We start from the raw sequence: 19,315 nt of genomic DNA on the forward strand, positions 1-19,315 counted from the left end.
TAATAAAAGGTTTATTATTCACAGAAACTCTCATCTTACTTTCTAATATATATACTAAGGACCCATGACATGGTATAGCCAATACACATATGATGTCATATTATGACATCATTATTCTCTACTAAAAAGAAATAGTACAAATCTCTTTACTGCTTAAACTTTCAGTAAGGCGTGACATTCTCGGCGATACATAATAAGCGTCTCTCATCGACCTAGATTCTCATTGGTTGCCGGATTAGCTCATCAATACTGGAATTTACACAGCTTTTCATACACAGGTGAAATACACATGGAATAAAAATGAGTCAGAGTCAACGAGTGACACAAGGAACCAATTACATCATTTCTTACAGTAAAGAGGTTTGGCTTACGTCATCTCATCGTTTGTTAACAACAATCTAAAGTTGATAATGTTATTAATTTCTTAACCAGTGAGAATCTAGGTCACCATTTGGGATACACTAATTATGAATGTCACGCCTTACTGGAAGTTTAAGCAGAAAAGAGATTTGTACTAAACATAAACAAAACAGCTTCAGCGCAAGAGCATAAACATGTTCAATTTGACATAAACAAGACTTAGTAAGCAGAATGATAATATCACTGCACAAATGTCAACAGTTCAGTTGTTAAGTTATTATCTGTGAAGTTTACAGTTAAAACACGTAAAAATAGATTCACAGTTTGCCATAAGTTTCTTTCAGTTCTAATCAAATGAGATAATGCACTGGTTTGTGCAGCAAAACCGTTACTCTTTGATATATTCTTCCTCTTATTATACAATAATTCTGTAAAATTAAGGTATTCATTGGATGATAGAGAGAATTTGTGGCTTTCAGTAGATTTTCAAATTAAGCAATGCATATAAAATGAGTTTAAAAGATGGTAAGAACAAACAACATGAAGTAAAGAAATGTATGGACTGAACATTTTAATTAAGATTAATCGTTAATTATTAGTGTTATCTCCCCTTGAAAAAGTCTAAAAAATATTATATTAATTTCTTTAAAATTTGCAAGGTGTCATATGCATTTTTTAAAATTCATCAAGTTCAATAGAACATTTCTATGGATATTTTCACCAATTGCTTTTCTCCAAATATTAATTTCTTTATGAAAATGAAATTTTTCTCATTGGCTTCTATCAAATTAATTAGGTCATATCTATTCATTTTGAGGTAATGCTGAAAAAATCTCATGATAAATATTTTTCACCACCTGCCTAGTATTGCCGTTGTCCTGCGTTAGATTCCCGGTTCCTCCATACTTTTTTTCCTTTCATATTACATATGATGCCTTGTACCTAGGATTTGAGAATGAAGTGGTTTGGCCTGTACAAGCCCGGCCTGGGTGGCTCAGTGACTGGAACACTTGATTAGTGATGCAGGAATCCCACGTTCAATTCTTGGTCCAGCCATACATTATCTCATATATTACACTGTTACACAGTAAAATTGTTTCAAGATTTCCAAGAAATAGGATCATCTAACCTGGTCATTTGATACATCTTGGAGGAATGATGTTTTATAACTTGTTTTATAACACATAAGGTCATATTGAACTCATTTTTAAAAAAATTCTAAGTTTATACATACTGTATTGTAAAATCACATATTTTTGTGGGGTCAAATTTTTGTAGATGGAGGAAAAAATAGGGGTTCATGGGGATTTATTTGGTGAATGCAAAATTGTTGAGTGCTTATACATAGGAAATTTAACATTTCTTGGTGGACATGAATTTGTGGGTCTCTTCATACCTCAAAAACAACGAAAATGAAACCCCATTAAAATTAGTAATTTCACAGTTAGGGCTGGGCAATAAAGCCGATATTCTGGTATATTGTGGTACGCTGACAAAAAATGTCTTACTGCAATATGTTTTTGTAGTATCGATGTACCAGCAAAATGCTTGGACTTGAATTTCTATAATAATATATATTAAAGTATAAGTTGCAGAAACGTTTGCCATCGTGCCAAACAGTAAGACAAAAGCTGTTGTACTGGGTGTATTTCGATGCGTAACTGATATGAAATCAAACACTTGACATTTATTTTTTCTTAGTCATTTATCATAGTCATATTCATTCTGCATGTAAAAGGAAAGTTAATCAAATAAGAAAATACCATTTTAATTTTCATTGAAAATATTGCAATACATATGGCAATACAGTTAAAAATATTGCAGTATGAAATCTCTAGCCAATACCCAGCCCTATTCACAGTTGTCAAATTGTACATATCATCTTTTGCAGTGCAATACTTAGAATTATCAAACCTGATCAGTTGATGTATGTGCAAGCATGGTGTATAGAGGTTTGGTTAGATACAGCTCTACTAATTCATCAAAATTGAATACTGATTCATATACATACATGTATGTAACTTTTAATCGTACACCATTGTAAGTTTTATTCAAATGAGACCAAAAACTGCATGGTCAGACACCCACGGGTAATCTTGTTGTTTATTCATCAAAAAACAAGATCACCCTTGGGTATCTGACAATGCAAAATCTGTTGAAGTGTTTGAAAAATTGTTTACAAAAAGAAAATAGCCCCTTTACTATCACTTGAGGTCTTGTAGTCTTTGACCAGTAAAGCTGAAAATTCTCTGAAATATTTGAAATGAAATAAAATTTATATGCTGATCCTTTTGGTGTGTAAGTTTTAAGGAGGAATTATTCTTTTCCAAAGAAAAATTAGGAATTAAGCTACACTTATAATAAAATATTTTCTTCCATATCATCTATTCCAAATGACCAATGAATGATAACTTGATGGATCTTGGCAGAGTAGAGTGATAAACTGCAAACATGAGTATAATTTGGAGGTGTTGACCTTGTTAGAAAAGAAAAGCAAAAAACTCTCTCCTAATAGAATCTTTTAATGAAAAGCTTAAAAGAAAAAGCATACTCATATTATAAAAAGAAAACTTAAAAAAAAAAAAACAATAAAAAATCAGAAATTTAAAATATGTTATTGTCCTGAAACAAATCTTTGAAGTTGCTTCTTCCCTCATGCTCAGAGCTTGCAATGAACCTGAAATAAGGAACAATGTGTTTTTGCTGAAAGATCACTCTTTAAAAAAAAAAATAAAAAGATAAGAAAAAATTACGAACACTCCTTACCTTCTTCCTTGCATGTTTTGTGACTTAGCAGGGCTGAATTTTGAAAACATCTGGAAAACATCCTTTTCATCACCATCAGCATGACTCTTTGCAATGTAAATTTCCAATTTTATTAAGTTCAATTTACTCTGTAGACTAAGTACTAGTAATTTGTTACTTACTTCCCATTATACTGGTAATTGAAAATAGCTTTATTTTTGTGTCCAGGACTTAATTGACCCTTTTTGGTATAAGGTCCGCAATATTTATCAAAAATTATGTTTTACTGTTACAGTGTATATTGTAAATTAAAGCTTATCCTCAGTGCATTTTTATGTTATTTCAGAATTCCATTTTGTTGATAAAAAGCACTGAAAATTCAATCTACTTGGAACTTTTACCTTAATTTTGGGGAAAAAAAGAGTCTATTATGAATTAGACCTGATGCAAGGGATATGATAAGCTAGCTGGTGTCAAAACAACAATGGCAGTTTGTGAAATCAAGCAGACACTGCATGCAAGGGAAATGATAAGCCCTGGTGTCAAAACAACTTTGGCAGTTAGTGAAATCAAGCAGACACTGAAAAAATGATAATTTACTGTATATATTACTGTATACAGGGAAATATTTGCTCATTTTGCCCTTGTTCCAAGTGGGCGAATTTAAAATGGGTTGAATTTAAAGAAGACATCATTATCTCTTATACATAACTAAATTTGGGCGAATTTTAAACTGGGCAAAACTATTTGCAAGTGTGAAAAGGCGAAAATAACCCTGTGTACAGTATGTAATCAGAGGAAATATCAAATTTAACCATCTTTTTTATTGCACTTACATCTTTTATAGGGGAGCATATTTTCTTTCCATCATGAGGAACATCCATACACTCCAAACATTCATGGTCTTGAACTTCTTTTCCTATTTTAAGGTGAATGGGTATTTGAACTGGTGTCTGACTCTTGGTGCTGTCTGTACAATCACTACTGTTGCTGGACTCTTGGATTTCCTTAGATAATCTGTTGACCGATTCCTTCTCCTCTGCTGCTTCCTCTGTAGTACTGTCCTTCTCAGACACCACTGAAGATAGCTATATATACAAAGCAGAGATGGATAAATCTTAGGTTTCTGCATTAAAAATGCTACAAATAATTATAGTACTAGTAAAATATATACATGTCTACATAATTAAGTTTTTCAATGTGTTTTGTACTAATGTAGGTGTAATAGCAAACCTGGCTGATTCCAGAGAGACAAGGTGAGCTAGCTTCAGTATCAGAGATCTCTGGACACTGTACAGCTCTCTGCATCCTGAGTATTGCCGTCATCAGAACTTTATTTGTCGGTCGGATGTCATCAGCAGTGGATGAACTGTCACTATCTCCAGTGAAATATGGAGATAATTCTTCTGTATGGGAATTTTTGTTAAAGTCTATTTTGTTTGGAGATTCAGAGATAAGCTTGTCAGCATCCATTCTTCCTACAGGACTTTTAACCTTTCTTGTTGCTTTACAAGGCTTTGGTGACTTATTTTCCTCAACTTTTCGCTTTGTCCTCTTTGTTTTTGTTTTCCTTTCATCAGATGAAGTAGAGCTTTTCAATTTCTGTTTAATCTTTTTGTTCTGATTTGGCTGCCTTGGTTTTTTCACTACATTCTCCTTTTTCTCTATGGAAGACTCTGACACTTCACTTGGAGAGTGAAGATCTTTTTGTTTTTGACATCTCCTCCTCTTTTGTGGTAGTAAAGCAAAATTTTTCATTGAGTATGATGACATACTTTTCATCACAGTGGCATCCCCTCTCTCTGGAGCCAACCATGCATCATCTTTTGGGATGGTCACATTCTCTGTACCATGCATTCTCTGTAATTTCTCAGACAGTACATTCATACACCTCTCCACTCCATCCTGGATATTGGGATTGGGACTAACAATAGATTCAGCTCCAGATGAAAGAGATTCCGTCAATGGTGTGATAGATAAGGAATCTGTGTCAGAAGATTGCTTTTCATCAGAAACTTTTCTTTCCTCTGGATCTAAACCTTGCCCTCTGTTCTTTCTAACAGACCCTGTCCTGGAGGTAGATTTAGGGGAGTCTGCTTTGTTCTTTTTAGGTGTTTTCTTGGCTTCCTGGAGCTTATGTTCCACCAGAACTTCATTCATTTGAGGAGTGATTAGAAACTCTGTTTTCTGCCTTTCTCCTGTCTGAGGTGTAGTTACAGCTACAGGGGAATTTTTAAATCCCTCAGTCAAGGGAGATAGCAATTTACCATCATCATTTTTTACTTTTAATTGTTTGGCTCCCTTTTTCTTCTTTATCACTCTGTTAGGTGGAATCTTAAAATCTGATATTTTTTCATTAGATTGTTGAATGCTCTCATTAGTTGTCTCATTCACACTGGCCAGTTTCCAATTTTCAGGGATGTACCTATTTTGGTTAGCATAAATATCCTCTTCCTCAACACACAATCCATAGCTGGCTATTTTTTCAAAGTCATACATGTCTTCGTCTGTTCTGCATAACAACTGTACACCGTTGTCTTCATCATCAGAGTTAGCTGTGTTGAAGTCACCTGAATTGGTCTGGGATAACAATGTGGATGATAACTCATTTTGAGGAGACCCAAATGATACTCTGTTCTTTGCTTTTAGCCTTGGAGCATCTCTGAAAAAATATATATTACATGAATTAAGAAAATATTTTGTAAAAATATATTTCGGGATATGAGGTTTAACAGAAATTTATTAATAACAAAACTATACAAATTTCCAATAAAAAAAAACTTCATACAACTAAACTTACCCGCTTGGCTTCAAAATTCCTTGTACCTCCTTTTGCTTCTTTGTCGATTTGGCCTTTTTCCTATCATTTGAATTTGGAGGTGAGGAATCACTCCAAAGATCTGTTGAACCTAGACTTGGTCGTCCTTTCCAAGGTACTGTCTTCCTACCTTGATTTTTTTGGACATCTATTTTAGCGTCTGTGCTATATCTACTCTTGCTAAATGCTTCCCTTGTTTCACTTACTGAATCCTCAGAATTTTCAATTTGTGGCATTATCTTATTTTCTGTTTGGCTTTCAACAAGGATCTGCTTTAAAACTGGTGAAATATCTTTATCTCCACTGTCTTTGATGCCTTTTGTTGCTATCATACTTGTAGAATTCTGAGAAACTTGGATGGTTTGAGGTTTCTTCTGTTGTTTCACTGGAACATTCTTTTTAAATTTAGGTGGTGATAATACTGTCTTTGTGTAACATTGCTTTTCTGTAATATCCATTTTTTTCCAAAGCTGTTTTATCTTAAGATTAATTTGAGATTTGCTCAAAAATGGGTATTTCACCTGCAATTTAGCTTTTTGTTCATTGCAAAATACTTTAAAACTGATTTTCTGAGTTGTACAGGCTCTCTTATCCATTATTTTTGGAACCTGCAATGCAAATTAAGTTTTTTTTCAAATTACATTTTCAACAGTAAAATACTGTATTTTATTAATTGAATAAAAGTGATATTCTGTCACGGTGTGAAAGAATATCAAAGTGATATATATATATTGACACACAGAGTGAAAGAATATCAGAAGTGCGACAAGACTCAAGATTTTCCTTCCCACCACAAGAAGCATTGTAAAAATACTCCTGGGCCTGTTATATGATAGAGAGAGAGAAAATAAACCATCCTGACAGAGACTTAAACTGCCAAAGTTTCTTCAAATATGTTGATGAAATCCATGTTTACAATGTTTTTAACCTCACAATCACTACACTATGAAGTCTCAACCACTTAACTATGATGTCACGGCCTATGACACTGTGCTACAAAAAGACAGTGGCAAAGGGAAAAATCAAAGAAAATGTAATACAGAAAATAAATATTTGGTGGTTGAATATGGAATTTATTTCACTCATGAGATAGGATTTTTTTATATTTTCACTTGTTTTGCACTTGTGAAGTTTAAAAAAAAAATCCTGTCCCACTCCCAAAATACTGTATACCAACTTTTATTCGTGTCAGAAATATCTGTGAGTTTTGCGACCTACTTTAACTCGCAAACAAAAATCACCACGAACCATTTATTTTGCTTTGTATTTGTAGAGAATGTTTCCTCAGTTATGAAAATTAAACTCCGCTGATTGATTTCAAACTGACGAATCACAAATAAAAGATGATGGGAGTATTTTTAAATTCTTTATCCAACTACAAAACATTGAATATCCTCTATTTATACAATTCTAGTACTTGATCTCTCTTTAAACAAAAACATTGCATTCTGTTTTGCAGCTGTGTATCAAAGAAAATGTTAACTTTACTTGCAATACAGACTGTGTGCTTCAAAATCTCTGATCATCAAGGGTTTGTGTCAGTGATCCTGGGGTCACTCAGACATGAAGTCAAAACCTTTGCATCTGAAAAAAAGGGATGATATCAAGGATTCCTCTAAATGTACCTTCTACTACCCTGTTATCATTTTCAAGCCTATAGGTACAGTTAAACTTAGTACATGTATCTCTAATACTGATATCTCGAACACCATGGATATGTCCAAGTGATCTGGAAGTCCCAACTACTTATTCTTTAAGTATTTTACCCTCGATATCTCAAATCCTTGGATATCTCGAAGTTTTTTGGGGGGTCCCATCAAGTTTGAGATAACGAGGTTTGGCTGTATTTCAAATCTTGGCTTTTTTTAAGACCGTAAATGTAACTTTGGACTGAGTGAACCCTCTCTTACCATGAAGTTAATCAGAAAAAGACTGGTAATATGTACACATAAGTCTGTTTCATCTTAATTAAGGTATGTCATATGTGCATCAGTGATCACTGTAAGCTATTGAAATAGCAATATAGATGTAGAGTAATAGCAGTCTCACACTAAACAAATGCTCTGGTAGGTGCATACATAGGTGCAACATTTACATGTATGCATGCTAGGTCTGGGTACGATTTTTAGTTACTTGAGAATGCACTTGCTCCAAAAGCTTTTTCTTGTCAATTAACTAGGAAAAAAGTAAGATTCAGCATCCGACCAAAGTTCGGTGTGCATCTATAGATGCATCATCCATGCAAGATTGAATAGCATAGGGCTTATATTAAATCTGGGAATAAACCTCTTTAAAACTTTCATTTGGTAATTCATTCATAAAATGTAGGTCAGATCCAGAATCAGAAGCAAGTGTAGTATCTTTTGTCCCTAGATGAAGTTAGGGAGGTCAATTTATATTGATACAAATTGTTCTGAATTTCCTCAAATATCTCTTTTGTATCTCTTCGAAATTTATCACAAATTATTTATAATTAACATTCTCTTGTGATTTCTTATCTGTTTTCAAAATGTCTTGAAAAAATTAAGTACCCCCAAAAATGGCATCATTGGCAATACAAGCAATTTCTAATAGGGCTATATAGGAAACACAATTCTCTGATATCTTGCACAAATGTCTGGTAAGGCACCTAAATTTTTTGTGTGGAAATTCATTTATAAAGTAGCAATACCATGAATACTGTATACAGGGAAATTTTATCCCCTTTCGCCCAAATCACAGGTGGGCGAATTTCAAAAGGGGCGAATTCAAAGAACGCCGACGGTAATACATTAGCTCCCCCATCTTCGTAGAGCCGAGCTAAAAACTAATTTATAGCCAATAAAAAAAAATGCTGTGTACAATCTTTGTGCATGATGGAAGGTGTGTTCATCAAAGTGCAAATTGAGAAAAATAATGGTCTCATTGTTAATCAGTTCTGATTACATTGAATTTAAAATTTCAACATTTCCATCCAACAAAAGATTTAAAGTATTTCATACAGTTCTAATCTAACATGCAATATTTTTGATAGTCCTAACCCTTAAGTTAATTTTTACCGCCTTCTTTGACTTGGCAGGATTTCGCGCTTGAACTCTCGCGAGATTTCGGTCAATGACGTCACAGTGTTGCTATCAAACAACTGTGGAAATGATGAACAGGTGAAATAGAGTATTATCAATAATTATGGCATCAGTGATCAAAACGAGTGCAGGTGAGAGGGTCGATTTTGATTTTTTCGATACACCTAGAAACAAACTTGACGAATCTTTGGAATCGTTAAACGAGGACAACAGAATTTTCGAAGTGCCTCCGGATGAAAAGGGCAGTGAAAAACATGGCGACGTAAGCTTCAGGGCCAAAGAAAAGAAATATTCTAGTTCAGAATCGAGTGGCAGTGAGGTTGACAGTGATATAGAGTCTGAATCAGATATATCATACAGCTCTGGTGGTTCTACATCACGAGTACAGACTAAAAACAAGGGAAAGAAGAGTATACGAAAGGCAGATTCAGATAGTTACTCGAGCGATTCTAGTGCTTATTCAGATGAATCTTCTGGTGAGGAAAGCAGAATCATTGAGGAGGAACGAAAGAAATCTCAGAAGAAAGGGTCAAGATATAACCGACCTGATGACAAATCTAAAGAAGCATGGGGACATGGGATTGAGAGGATAAATATAACAAAGAAAACACCATCTTCTGAAGATCTATCAAATCAAAGGAAAGATAGGAAGTCAGCTAGTGGTAAGTCAGGTTCAGACAGTGAAATGACTGATGTTTCTCCACTGCCATCACCAAGAGATTTAGACAATGGACATGTGCAATATTCTAATCAAGTTAATCATGACTCTGGTGAGGTTCAACTTCAGAGCAAACAGCTTGACTTAAGCATATTAATGGAAGCTGTGTCAGAAATTGATAAACAGCAACGAATAAAGAGTAATAGAAGGGTCATGTTTGAGCCCCCTAAACCTCAGAGTGCTGAAAAGTCTAACTTCACTTTTGATACTCAGAGAGTAAAGTTTATTGAGAAAGAAAACCAAAGACTTTTGAAAGAAATTATGAGGCATATAGGACCAAATCAAGGAAAGAAGAAAGGGCCACGTGATCATACACTAAGTGTGCAGCGCATAACTCCTTCAGCAATTAACAGACAAAGGGAACAGAGAAGAATAGAAATGGAAAACATGGTAACTATCATTGATATTAACCTGCTAGTACTTTGTTGTAATTTATACAGTACATTTATTGTAGTTGGTAAAACAAATATCCATTTCTATTTTGCATGCTGCTTGTTCATGAGAGTATGTATTGGAATAGCAGGGTTGTCCCTAAGATCTGGGGGCTGGGGAATTTCCCCGCCTATAATGACATAATCCCCCGGTTACTTTGGTATTCCTCCTCACTCCCCTGTTAGGAGAGGAACCCCAGATCGATCTCCTCCTACTCTTTTAAAGTTCCCTGCTATTTTAATTCTTAGGGACAACCCTGGTATAGACTGCTGATTGTTATTATCTTTTTCAGAAACTATTGAAAATAAGAAAACATAACATAATAAATGATAAGGCATGCTGTACCAGTGATATAAATTAGTGCTACATTACCCTAGGAATAAACTTCTGATTATTAATATAGGTAAAAAGGTTAGGAAATATTGAACTGTGCTACAACTTTTATATTTCTTGTGTTTATTCATATACATAATTGACTTGTTTGGAATTCTAATTAATTTTGTTTAATGCAGTGGTAGAAGAACAACATGTACCTTTAGCTATTTAAAAAAAAAATCATTAATACCTAGCTTGTACATACATGGTCAGTATTTATTTCTGCACAATTACTAAGTTAATTCGATGAATTTTAATTTTGGCTTCGAAGAGCTTAAGGGATCATAAGATCTATTCTTCTCATAGTTAAATTGAAATACCTTGTTTACATTTCCTATTCTTTAGATAAAAGACTTTAACACCTTGATAAAGAGAATACAGTTTTGAATGTTGAGGAAAGGACTTGGTCTATAGTGCAAAATTGATTATCACTTTTTTGCTGCAAAAGAGTATCAGATTCTATTCATTCTATATATATATCAAAAAAAAGAGAAATGTGCATTTGAATGCAGAGCAACGAAGGCAGTCAAGTAATCATTAAAGCAAACATGTGTATTTATTGTAGAAAAGCAGATTCAATATGGATATATAGAAAATATGCTTCTCCTCTTAAGGGATTTAATGAAAGAAAAACTTTTTTTCTGAGCATATATTTTCTTATGTGATTTGGTTCTTATCCAACCACTAAGAATATATAAACATGTATTTTCATGTCCAAATTTTATGAGTCACTACACTTACGGTACATTACTTGTATTGCAGAATTCATTTTCTTTTTTCAGTGGATTAGATAGCAATTCAAGTTTACCAAGGCATCATCACTGTTGCTGTGATGGCAGCATGTCTTGTAAAATAATTGAGGACATTTCACAGAATCTTTGTAATTTATGACTGATCAATTTAAATAAGTGTGGAAACCAATTGTCTGTTCCATCAATGCAAAATGAGTTCAATACAAAATGAGTTCTGATGAATCTAAATGGCCTAAATTACCTCATGCTTATAGTTTCTAAATCAATAACTCTACAGACATGCTGGACAACCTAAGATATATTAATTGCTGGGTAAATAGGAACTATATTTGAACAGTATGCTGTTGTGGTAATCGATTTTAGGAAGATATAAACATATATCAACCTGTCAATCCATGGATTTAAAAAGGTTTTAAAAGGATCAAGAAGGTCCTTAGGTTGATTTAGTGTAGGTATACAAGTGCTTTATATTGGACATGCTTTAATAGACAGAATTTGTATATGTACATTATAAATACACTTCTTCTAGTCAACTAAAGGCCAGTAAAGGGAGTATTAAAAGGGGGGAGTTAATTAGAATGTGACTGCATGCATATAGATTCTGGAGTAAGTCCCAAATGTATTACATACTTATACTGTACAATATACATACCGGTACATGTACTGTTTGTATTGACATACAATGTTCAAACCTAAGAGGGTTTTTTGTCACCTGTTGTCATAGTAATGCCATGATAACTGGGATTTGTTGCTTCACTATTGGCAAAAAAATTAGTTCCATTACTACTCCATCAGTGTCATTATATGAGTGGTGATTAAAAGATTTATACCTGAGTAAATTTGCAGTGTAGCCTCAATTTCCTTAATATTTGCTGAACATGACAATTTAGTGCTGGGGAGGTACATCTGGGAATAGATTAATACATTTTAGTTGCAGATCTATATTCCAATTAAATGTTGAATCATTTGGTTGACAGGTACAAATAAAATCAATATACAGACAGACATTCTATGTTCCACAATTTATTTATTCATTTTTTAGCTTTAATTTTAACTGGAATAAAAAGGTAAAAAAAAAAAAAAAAAAAAAAAAAGAACAGAATTTGACAAAAATAATAGTAATATCCTGTAAATGTATTACAGCATGGGGAATTTTTCATGGATTTGATAGTATAAAATATTTTGCATTTGATTAATTTTATTTTCCTTTTTCTAGCAATTCTTGCAAAGACTGCAACACACAGGCCCAACCAAAGGCTTATCACGAAAGGAACAGCTCAAAGATTACAAGCACACATTGCTTCATGGAGTTCCAATAGCAGCCATGCACAGCTCACCTGTCTCAAACCAAACCTTTGTGGGTGGAAATACAGCCCTTGGCTCTACCATGGGAAGCACAGGTCAAAGGTCAAGGCCAAGTAGTGCTAAATCTAATGCAAGCACAATTAGATCTCGCCCTGGGAGTGCAAAATCCATAGCCAGTAGTATTGTCAGTCGCCCATGCAGTGCAAAATCCACTTCAAGATCTATCCATAATCGCCCTGCCTGGAATGACCGTTTTGCTTACTCTTAGGATTTGAATACAAATGTAATACTGTGAGATGTTGAACTGCATATCTTTTTTCCTCTTGTAATGGAAATTTTTCTGATAAGTTTTTGGTTTACATAGAGAGGTGTGGAATATAAGGAACACCAGAATGCTCAGAGAGTTTTTTTTTTATGTACAAGGTACAGCTCAATTGTTATTATTAATAAGATGATCTTATGAAGAAGATTCTGCATTCACATATTGTAATATGATATGTAATCTTGCCCTGCAAGTACAAAATTCACAGCCAGTAGTGTGCAAAATCTACTCCAAGGTGTCCAGCCTGAAAATGACCTCTTTCCTCATTCTTGAGATAAAAAAAAATTAATTTATCTTTCATATGTTGAACTACATTTGAAAAGTTTCATCTTCATGAATGAAACATGATCTTCTTTGATGAGGTTTTTGTTTATACAGAGAGGTGGGAAAATATAAAATGCTCAGAATTTTTTTATGAATGTACAAGGTTCATAATGCAGCTCGGTTGTTATCAAATTGATAATTATTGGAAAGACGGTTTTGCATTTACTGAATATGACATGGTTTATTAATGTCCTCGGATGTCTCAAGTATTATTTTTGATGTTTAAAGAGGTGAAGAACCCTCAATGCAATGAACATTTGCTGTCACCATAATTTTCATCATAAGAATGAATTACATTTTTCCTGTTTTGAAAAGTTCCAGAATTTGTTGTTTTTTGACATTGATTTTCAATTCATCGTGGTCAAATTTTATAAAAAGCATTTATGTAGTTAATAGCTTAGTTTGGTGCAAGTTGACATCTGAGGAATTATTACTTGTGTGTATATGTCATTTTTTTTTTAAATTTCATTTAGGAAATTTTGCAAAGAATTCTATTGTGTAGAGCAGCTTCAGAAGATTGATGATCACTACAATGTTTGTATTTTAAATTAATCAAGTGCTTAATGTAAGTAATGGACTGAGAAAAATTGGGAGTTTTTATGTAGACTGTAAAACTGTTTACAGAATTTGGATATTGTTAACTCATTGTAATGTAGGATGATGAATCCATGTTGTATGTCTTTCATTTTATAGGGCTGTCATTGATAGATTTGATGTAGAGATGTTATCTAGTATTATAAAATGCTTTGATACATTATACCTTTATTGGGAATGGAAACATTACAGATATTTAATACATGTAATTCAACTGATAATTAGCTGTAGGTTTATAAAATATGGAGTAAATAATGTAAAACATGCACTCATTTGCATATTATATGGTTGTTATATTATGTTCCATTTAGCTAAAAGCTGTATGGAGTGATGTTTGAAACTAATTTGTACTTAAATACCTTGTAATGGAAAATTATACATATAAGTCTGCTTAATTTCAGTACATATTATTTGAATTTATGAATACTTTTGCTGTAGAAGTTTTGTTAATTGATATATTAATGTTGAAATTCTGTCAGTGATAGCCCTATTTTTATTTTATACATTTTGTACATGTCACACACTGTTTGCTCAGATTTTTATAAATATATGGTTGTCAGAATCATGTTTTGTGATGATGGTGTAGTTTACCAGGGTAAGGGACTTAACTCTGTAAATATTTCTGTGAGTAGAGACAGCTTACATAGAGAAATAAAAAAAATCATTGAATTATTCATCATTTGTGAATAGTAAACCATAGCAAAGGATTTTTTTTCAATAAAAAAGTACTAATAACATAGTTTCTAATTTCCTCTTCCAACTCCTAATGCAAACTTATCAAACTGAAAAGAAAAAAAAAAAAAAAAAAGGAAAATGCTTAACATGTACTTTTGGAGGAGCTGTGCTTTTTCAAACTGCGCTATTCTGCATGAGAAAAATTGACCTTGGTGGCCCACTAAAGTAAAACATCGTTATTATAAACTTAACAGATATAAAAAAAAATTACATTTATAATTGTAGAAGTTCGGGCTATACGGACCATGGATATCGGCCTGGGTAGCTCAGTGGTAGAGCACCTGACTAATAATACAGGGGTCCCAGGTTCGATTCCTGGTCCAGCCAAATATTTTCTTCATGCATTCCTCCTTTTCTACTATATTACTTCTCAGAAGTTCAAGCTATACAGACCATGGATATCGGCCTGGGTAGCTCAGTGGTAGAGCACCTGACTAGTAATAGAGGGGTCCCGGGTTCGATTCCCGGTCCAGCCATATATTTTCTTCATGCATTCCTCCTTTCCTACTACATTTGGTGGCCAGTGTGGGGTACCTTGTTCAGGTTATGTGTAAATTAGTAAGTCCTGACAGGGCCCGTAAACTTGTGTCTTCGAGGTCGAAGACTGTTTAAGGAGGGAGGAATATAGAAGTTCAAGCTATATGGACCATGGATATTGGCCTAGGTAGCTCAGTGGAAGAGCACCTGACTAGTAATTAGGGCTGTGTATTGAGCAAAATATTTTGATACAATACGCTACAATATTTTATACAGCGAAATGCAATATATTGGATTCTTTAGCAAGTCTAGCAAAAAGTCTTTTAAATTATTTATTGCATAAATTTGATAAAAACTAGGTGTTTTATTACCAAATTGGAAGTTCATGTCTCACTGTCTTTACAAAGTACACTTCAAATTCAAACTTTTAATGACTTTAAAACTAACATGTTAAAATATAGTTGTCTTTGTATTTTTAATAGTTATTTAAAATATGCTATCTCCTTAATGTTTATTTCATTATTGATCAGTTTTAATTCAAAACAGTTAAAAATAACCTTTGGTGACTGAAATTCCCAACTTTTTCACAGAAAAACTGCCTGCCCGATACGTATTGGAAGTTATTTTTTCGATACGATACATTCCAGAATATCGATACATATTGATTAATCAATATATTGACACAGATCTACTAGTAATAGAGGGGTCCAGGTCCAGCCATATATTTTCATACATTCCTCCTTACCTAATACATATTAATGAATCTAAATTGTTGTCCTGGCACTTTGCTGCGATTGTCTTTTACTTCAATATCTGTCCCTGTCAGTCCTCATGCATCGTTGGTCAATTTTTTCTAACATTTTCTGCTGCTTCTCTCAAGCAGCTTGTCCCACTAATTTATGTATTGCTTATATGTGATTAAACAACAAAAAAAACTCCTATTTTAAGATATTTGCCTTAATGAGTTTGATTTAAACCCATCAAAATCCCTACCCCTCTATTGAGCTTGTCAAAACCTGTCACAGTTCCTCCCATACCAGTATACATCTTGAGGAAATATTATGATGCATCCTGGGCCTGTCATCAGGTGGATCCTCTCTAATTGGTTTGTTTTGGTGCTGTCCACTACAACCTCCGACTGAGTCCCAGGCTTGAACCACTCAGCACTCCACCCTTGTTCATAAAAACTCTGTTGCAACACTCATCAGACGTCTGGGTAGCAAAGCAGAAATGGGTATAAAGGTGGGTAATGAATAACAGTGGAAAGTGCAATTCTATAGATGCTGTATTTGTGTGTAGACAGTTACACAAACACAGCATCTATAGCGTTGCACTTTCCAATGTTCTTCGCGTTTCTTCATTACCCACCTGTTAGTCTGTATACCCATTTCTGCTTCGCTATTCAGACCTCTGATGAGTTGCTGTCTCAAAGTGCCTGTTACTTCTATAATGGGCAAGACTCTCTACACGAATTGCCCCAAAATCCTCAGTATCCAACTTCCTATGGAAGACCCCATATTCTCCAGACTTGGTGACCATCTGCAACCAGGTCCTAGTACTTGCTCAGCTTCTGCTCATGGCTTCTTCTCTGTCCTCCTACGGCACTGTAAGTTCAAGCAGAATAACCATTTAGATAATGGAGACCAAATAACAATATCAGGTCTCTGGTTGGTAGTTGCTATTCCCTGTGGGAACTGCTTATGACCATTAAGATCTGTTTGCAACTGTCATTCATTGACGAACTTCAGTCCTTCTTTGTTCTTCTTGGGTTTCTTCCTTCCTTTTTCCATTGCATCTGCAAGAACAGATAGAACCTTGTCATATATTGTGTATCTTCCATCTTTCAAAGGTACTGGACATGAAGACAGAATGTGTTCTGGTTTGGCTGGTTTATCACAAAGTTTGAAGTTTGGGTCGTCCCTTTTGCCGCATGTTGCCAGATTGGGTTGGGTAGACAAGACATCATAAATGGACTGAAGCTGGAATTGCAGTGTTGGGGCTTTGTCCGAATATCATTCTAAGATAACTTCTTCTGTCAAGCTCTTTCCCAGTTGAGCCAGCTTCCCTGCTTCTTCATGACAACTGCAAACCTCCTTCTGTACCAAATGTCTCCTCTCCACTTGGGACACTGTACTGCTGCTTACTCTTGATATTATACATAATCCTTGCCTGCCTATTGCTACACTTCCCACGACATCAACATGCCTCAGGCATTACTCTGCCTCTTGCACTATCTACTGACCACTATCTTCCAGTCTGAATGTTCACTCTTGTACTTTGAAATCTTTGCTGTCTCACAGCATCAGGAACTGTCTGACCATGGTGACTTTAAACTTCTCCACAATATATGTCAACAGTAGTTGTAGCCTAATGTTGTATAAACCGATACCATTGAAGCTTCTGGGAACTGCAAGCCATCTTCTAAGGCAACCATTTATCAGTTGCTCAATTGATTCCACTCATGTTAACAAGTAGAGGCAATAGAACTAGAGGAAGAACACCGTGCTGGTATATTTCTCTAGCAAAGCATTTTTGTCTATGGTGTTTATCCAGTTTTCCATTGTAGCAGGTATCACTCACATTCTGCTTGTACCCCAGTGAGTCATCTAAGAACTTTCCCAAGCATTTGAACTTCTCTCCAGTCAATTTTCCATTCTTCAATAAAAGGCCTCTAGACTTTGTCGGCTTGCTCTTCAAAAGAGCCTAACTGATGATGTCCTCAATTTTCTTCAACATCCATCTTGCTTTTAAAATGGTCTTTGTGCCTACTGTTATATTGTCCATGAATGATCTGATAGGGGGATGTATCACTCCTATCTTCATCCATAGGCCTCTGTTCATCTTTTTGACCAACTCCATTATGTTCATAGCTGCTGAGAACAAGATCATTGAAACTGTACAGTCTTTGACAATTCCAACCTCTAAGTCCATGATGTGAAGTCTTGAGTTGTGATACTTAATTGCAGCTTAATTGCTGCTCCTCGAAATAACTCTTAACCAGCATCCATATCTTATCTGGTATATGTTATCGCTGTAGTGTAAGTTGGACTAGTTTATGATGTATGGAACTATATTTGGATATGTTTTTTTTTTTTTTTTACTAGAGAAAGATATTAAGAGCAAACTAGCAACTAATTAGAATTTTATGATAAATGATAACTTCACCTTTTCTATCGTCAGTTTCCCTTATTTATGTAGCAATATGCCATCATCACCTACATATGGATTTTATTTCTCCAAGTTGATTCGATGCGCAAGAGCATGTTCTACGTATGAACAATTTGTAAAACTTGTTGAGCTATTGACAAATACGTTGATGAAACAAGGATATCAGCAGACTCGTGTAAGGTCAAAATTTCGCAAATTTTATGGTCGATGCAATGACCTTGTTAGAAAATACAATCTATCGTTAATTAAGTCGAGTGTTGACTAACGTTTTTCATACAAATTGTGTGGCCATTGTTTTCATACTGAATTGTCTACGGATTTTTCCGTTCACCCGATCATGACAAGGGGCACACGGCGGGTGTGACCGGTCGACAGAGGATGCTTATTCCTCCATGGCACCTAATTCCGCCTCTGATGTTTTTAAAGGTCCGTGTTTCCTCTGCTCCAAATAAGTATTGTTTCCATGGACTTTTAAGTTTGATTAAACTGTTCGATTTTTATGCCCTATGTGCCTCCGGGTGCAACAAGGACCAGGTAGGTAAGGTAGATATCTGTTCGATATCTTCATTATTTCAATGGCTAGATCCAACAGTATGATTTCCAGTTCACTTTTCACCTCTTTTCCTTCCTTATGAATTGTGTTAGAACACTTGTATGTTCTATGCATCCTTAAACTCCGGTACTCTTCTTTTCTCTTTGAATGTTTCACGTCCCTTTCAAGATTTTTTCACTCATATTGAGACACCCACACTTGCCGGTGAAGGGCTGCATATTTTAGACCTATACTTGGCTCTCATGGCCATTGAGCAGTGAAGGATATTTTTCTTGCCACCACCTACTGCGACACGGGACGTCGGTCTCATCCGAAGGACCGGTCTCCACGTGCCGCAGTGGGATTCGAACCCGCATATAGCAGTTTTATAGCTAGTCACCCTCTTAGCCAAAATAGCTTGAAAAACCTTCCTTTCAATGTTCACCATTGAGATGGTATGGAACTGCTTTTTTCTCTTTTGCGATGAAGCATCCCTCAGCTTGGTGCCAACCATTAGATCACTTTTGAAAATATCTAACGGACAGGCTATTTGCACGATCATAATGAGCAACAATCTCTTAACATACAGTATGTGA

The 19,315-nt window shown here is 34.8% G+C and overlaps 3 protein-coding genes and 1 non-coding gene across 4 annotated transcripts in view; 2 read left to right on the forward strand and 2 right to left on the reverse strand.

Annotated features, from left to right (window-relative positions):
• The window catches only part of LOC133173001 (protein sprouty homolog 2-like), a 279,783-nt gene that overhangs the window by 225,030 nt on the left and 35,438 nt on the right, over positions 1-19,315 (reverse strand). The window lies entirely within an intron of this gene.
• LOC133173084 (uncharacterized) lies at positions 2,934-7,487 on the reverse strand. The gene is made up of 6 exons (XM_061308004.1): positions 7,412-7,487; positions 5,906-6,531; positions 4,339-5,767; positions 3,942-4,193; positions 3,127-3,212; positions 2,934-3,037 (listed from the first exon to the last, which is right to left on the reverse strand). Exons 2-6 carry the CDS (start codon positions 6,517-6,519, stop codon positions 2,965-2,967), a joined length of 2,454 nt encoding a protein of 817 aa, XP_061163988.1. The 5' UTR covers positions 6,520-6,531; positions 7,412-7,487; the 3' UTR covers positions 2,934-2,964.
• On the forward strand, positions 9,001-14,516 carry LOC133173200 (cilia- and flagella-associated protein 97-like). Its single transcript, XM_061308156.1, has 2 exons — positions 9,001-10,093; positions 12,479-14,516. Exons 1-2 carry the CDS (start codon positions 9,089-9,091, stop codon positions 12,833-12,835), a joined length of 1,362 nt encoding a protein of 453 aa, XP_061164140.1. The 5' UTR covers positions 9,001-9,088; the 3' UTR covers positions 12,836-14,516.
• Positions 14,797-14,869, forward strand: Trnai-aau (transfer RNA isoleucine (anticodon AAU)). Its single transcript has one exon. It is a non-coding gene; the product is annotated as a tRNA-Ile (tRNA).

Source organism: Saccostrea echinata, unplaced genomic scaffold (genome assembly GCF_033153115.1).
Source record: "Saccostrea echinata isolate AGI-Se365-2 ecotype Australia unplaced genomic scaffold, CSIRO_AGI_Sech_v1 ptg000056l, whole genome shotgun sequence".
In the NCBI taxonomy this organism is placed as follows: Eukaryota; Metazoa; Mollusca; class Bivalvia; order Ostreida; family Ostreidae; genus Saccostrea; species Saccostrea echinata.

Coding starts and splice junctions, on each gene's coding strand:
- LOC133173084 (XM_061308004.1), bottom strand. CDS start 6,519: ATGGATAAGAGAGCCTGTACAACTCAGAAAATCAGTTTTAAAGTATTT. Junction 3,213..3,941: donor TATGCTCCCCTATAAAAGAT/GTAAGTGCAATA, acceptor TACATTGCAAAG/AGTCATGCTGATGGTGATGA. Junction 3,038..3,126: donor CAAAACATGCAAGGAAGAAG/GTAAGGAGTGTT, acceptor TCCTTATTTCAG/GTTCATTGCAAGCTCTGAGC.
- LOC133173200 (XM_061308156.1), top strand. CDS start 9,089: ATGGCATCAGTGATCAAAACGAGTGCAGGTGAGAGGGTCGATTTTGAT. Junction 10,094..12,478: donor GAATAGAAATGGAAAACATG/GTAACTATCATT, acceptor TCCTTTTTCTAG/CAATTCTTGCAAAGACTGCA.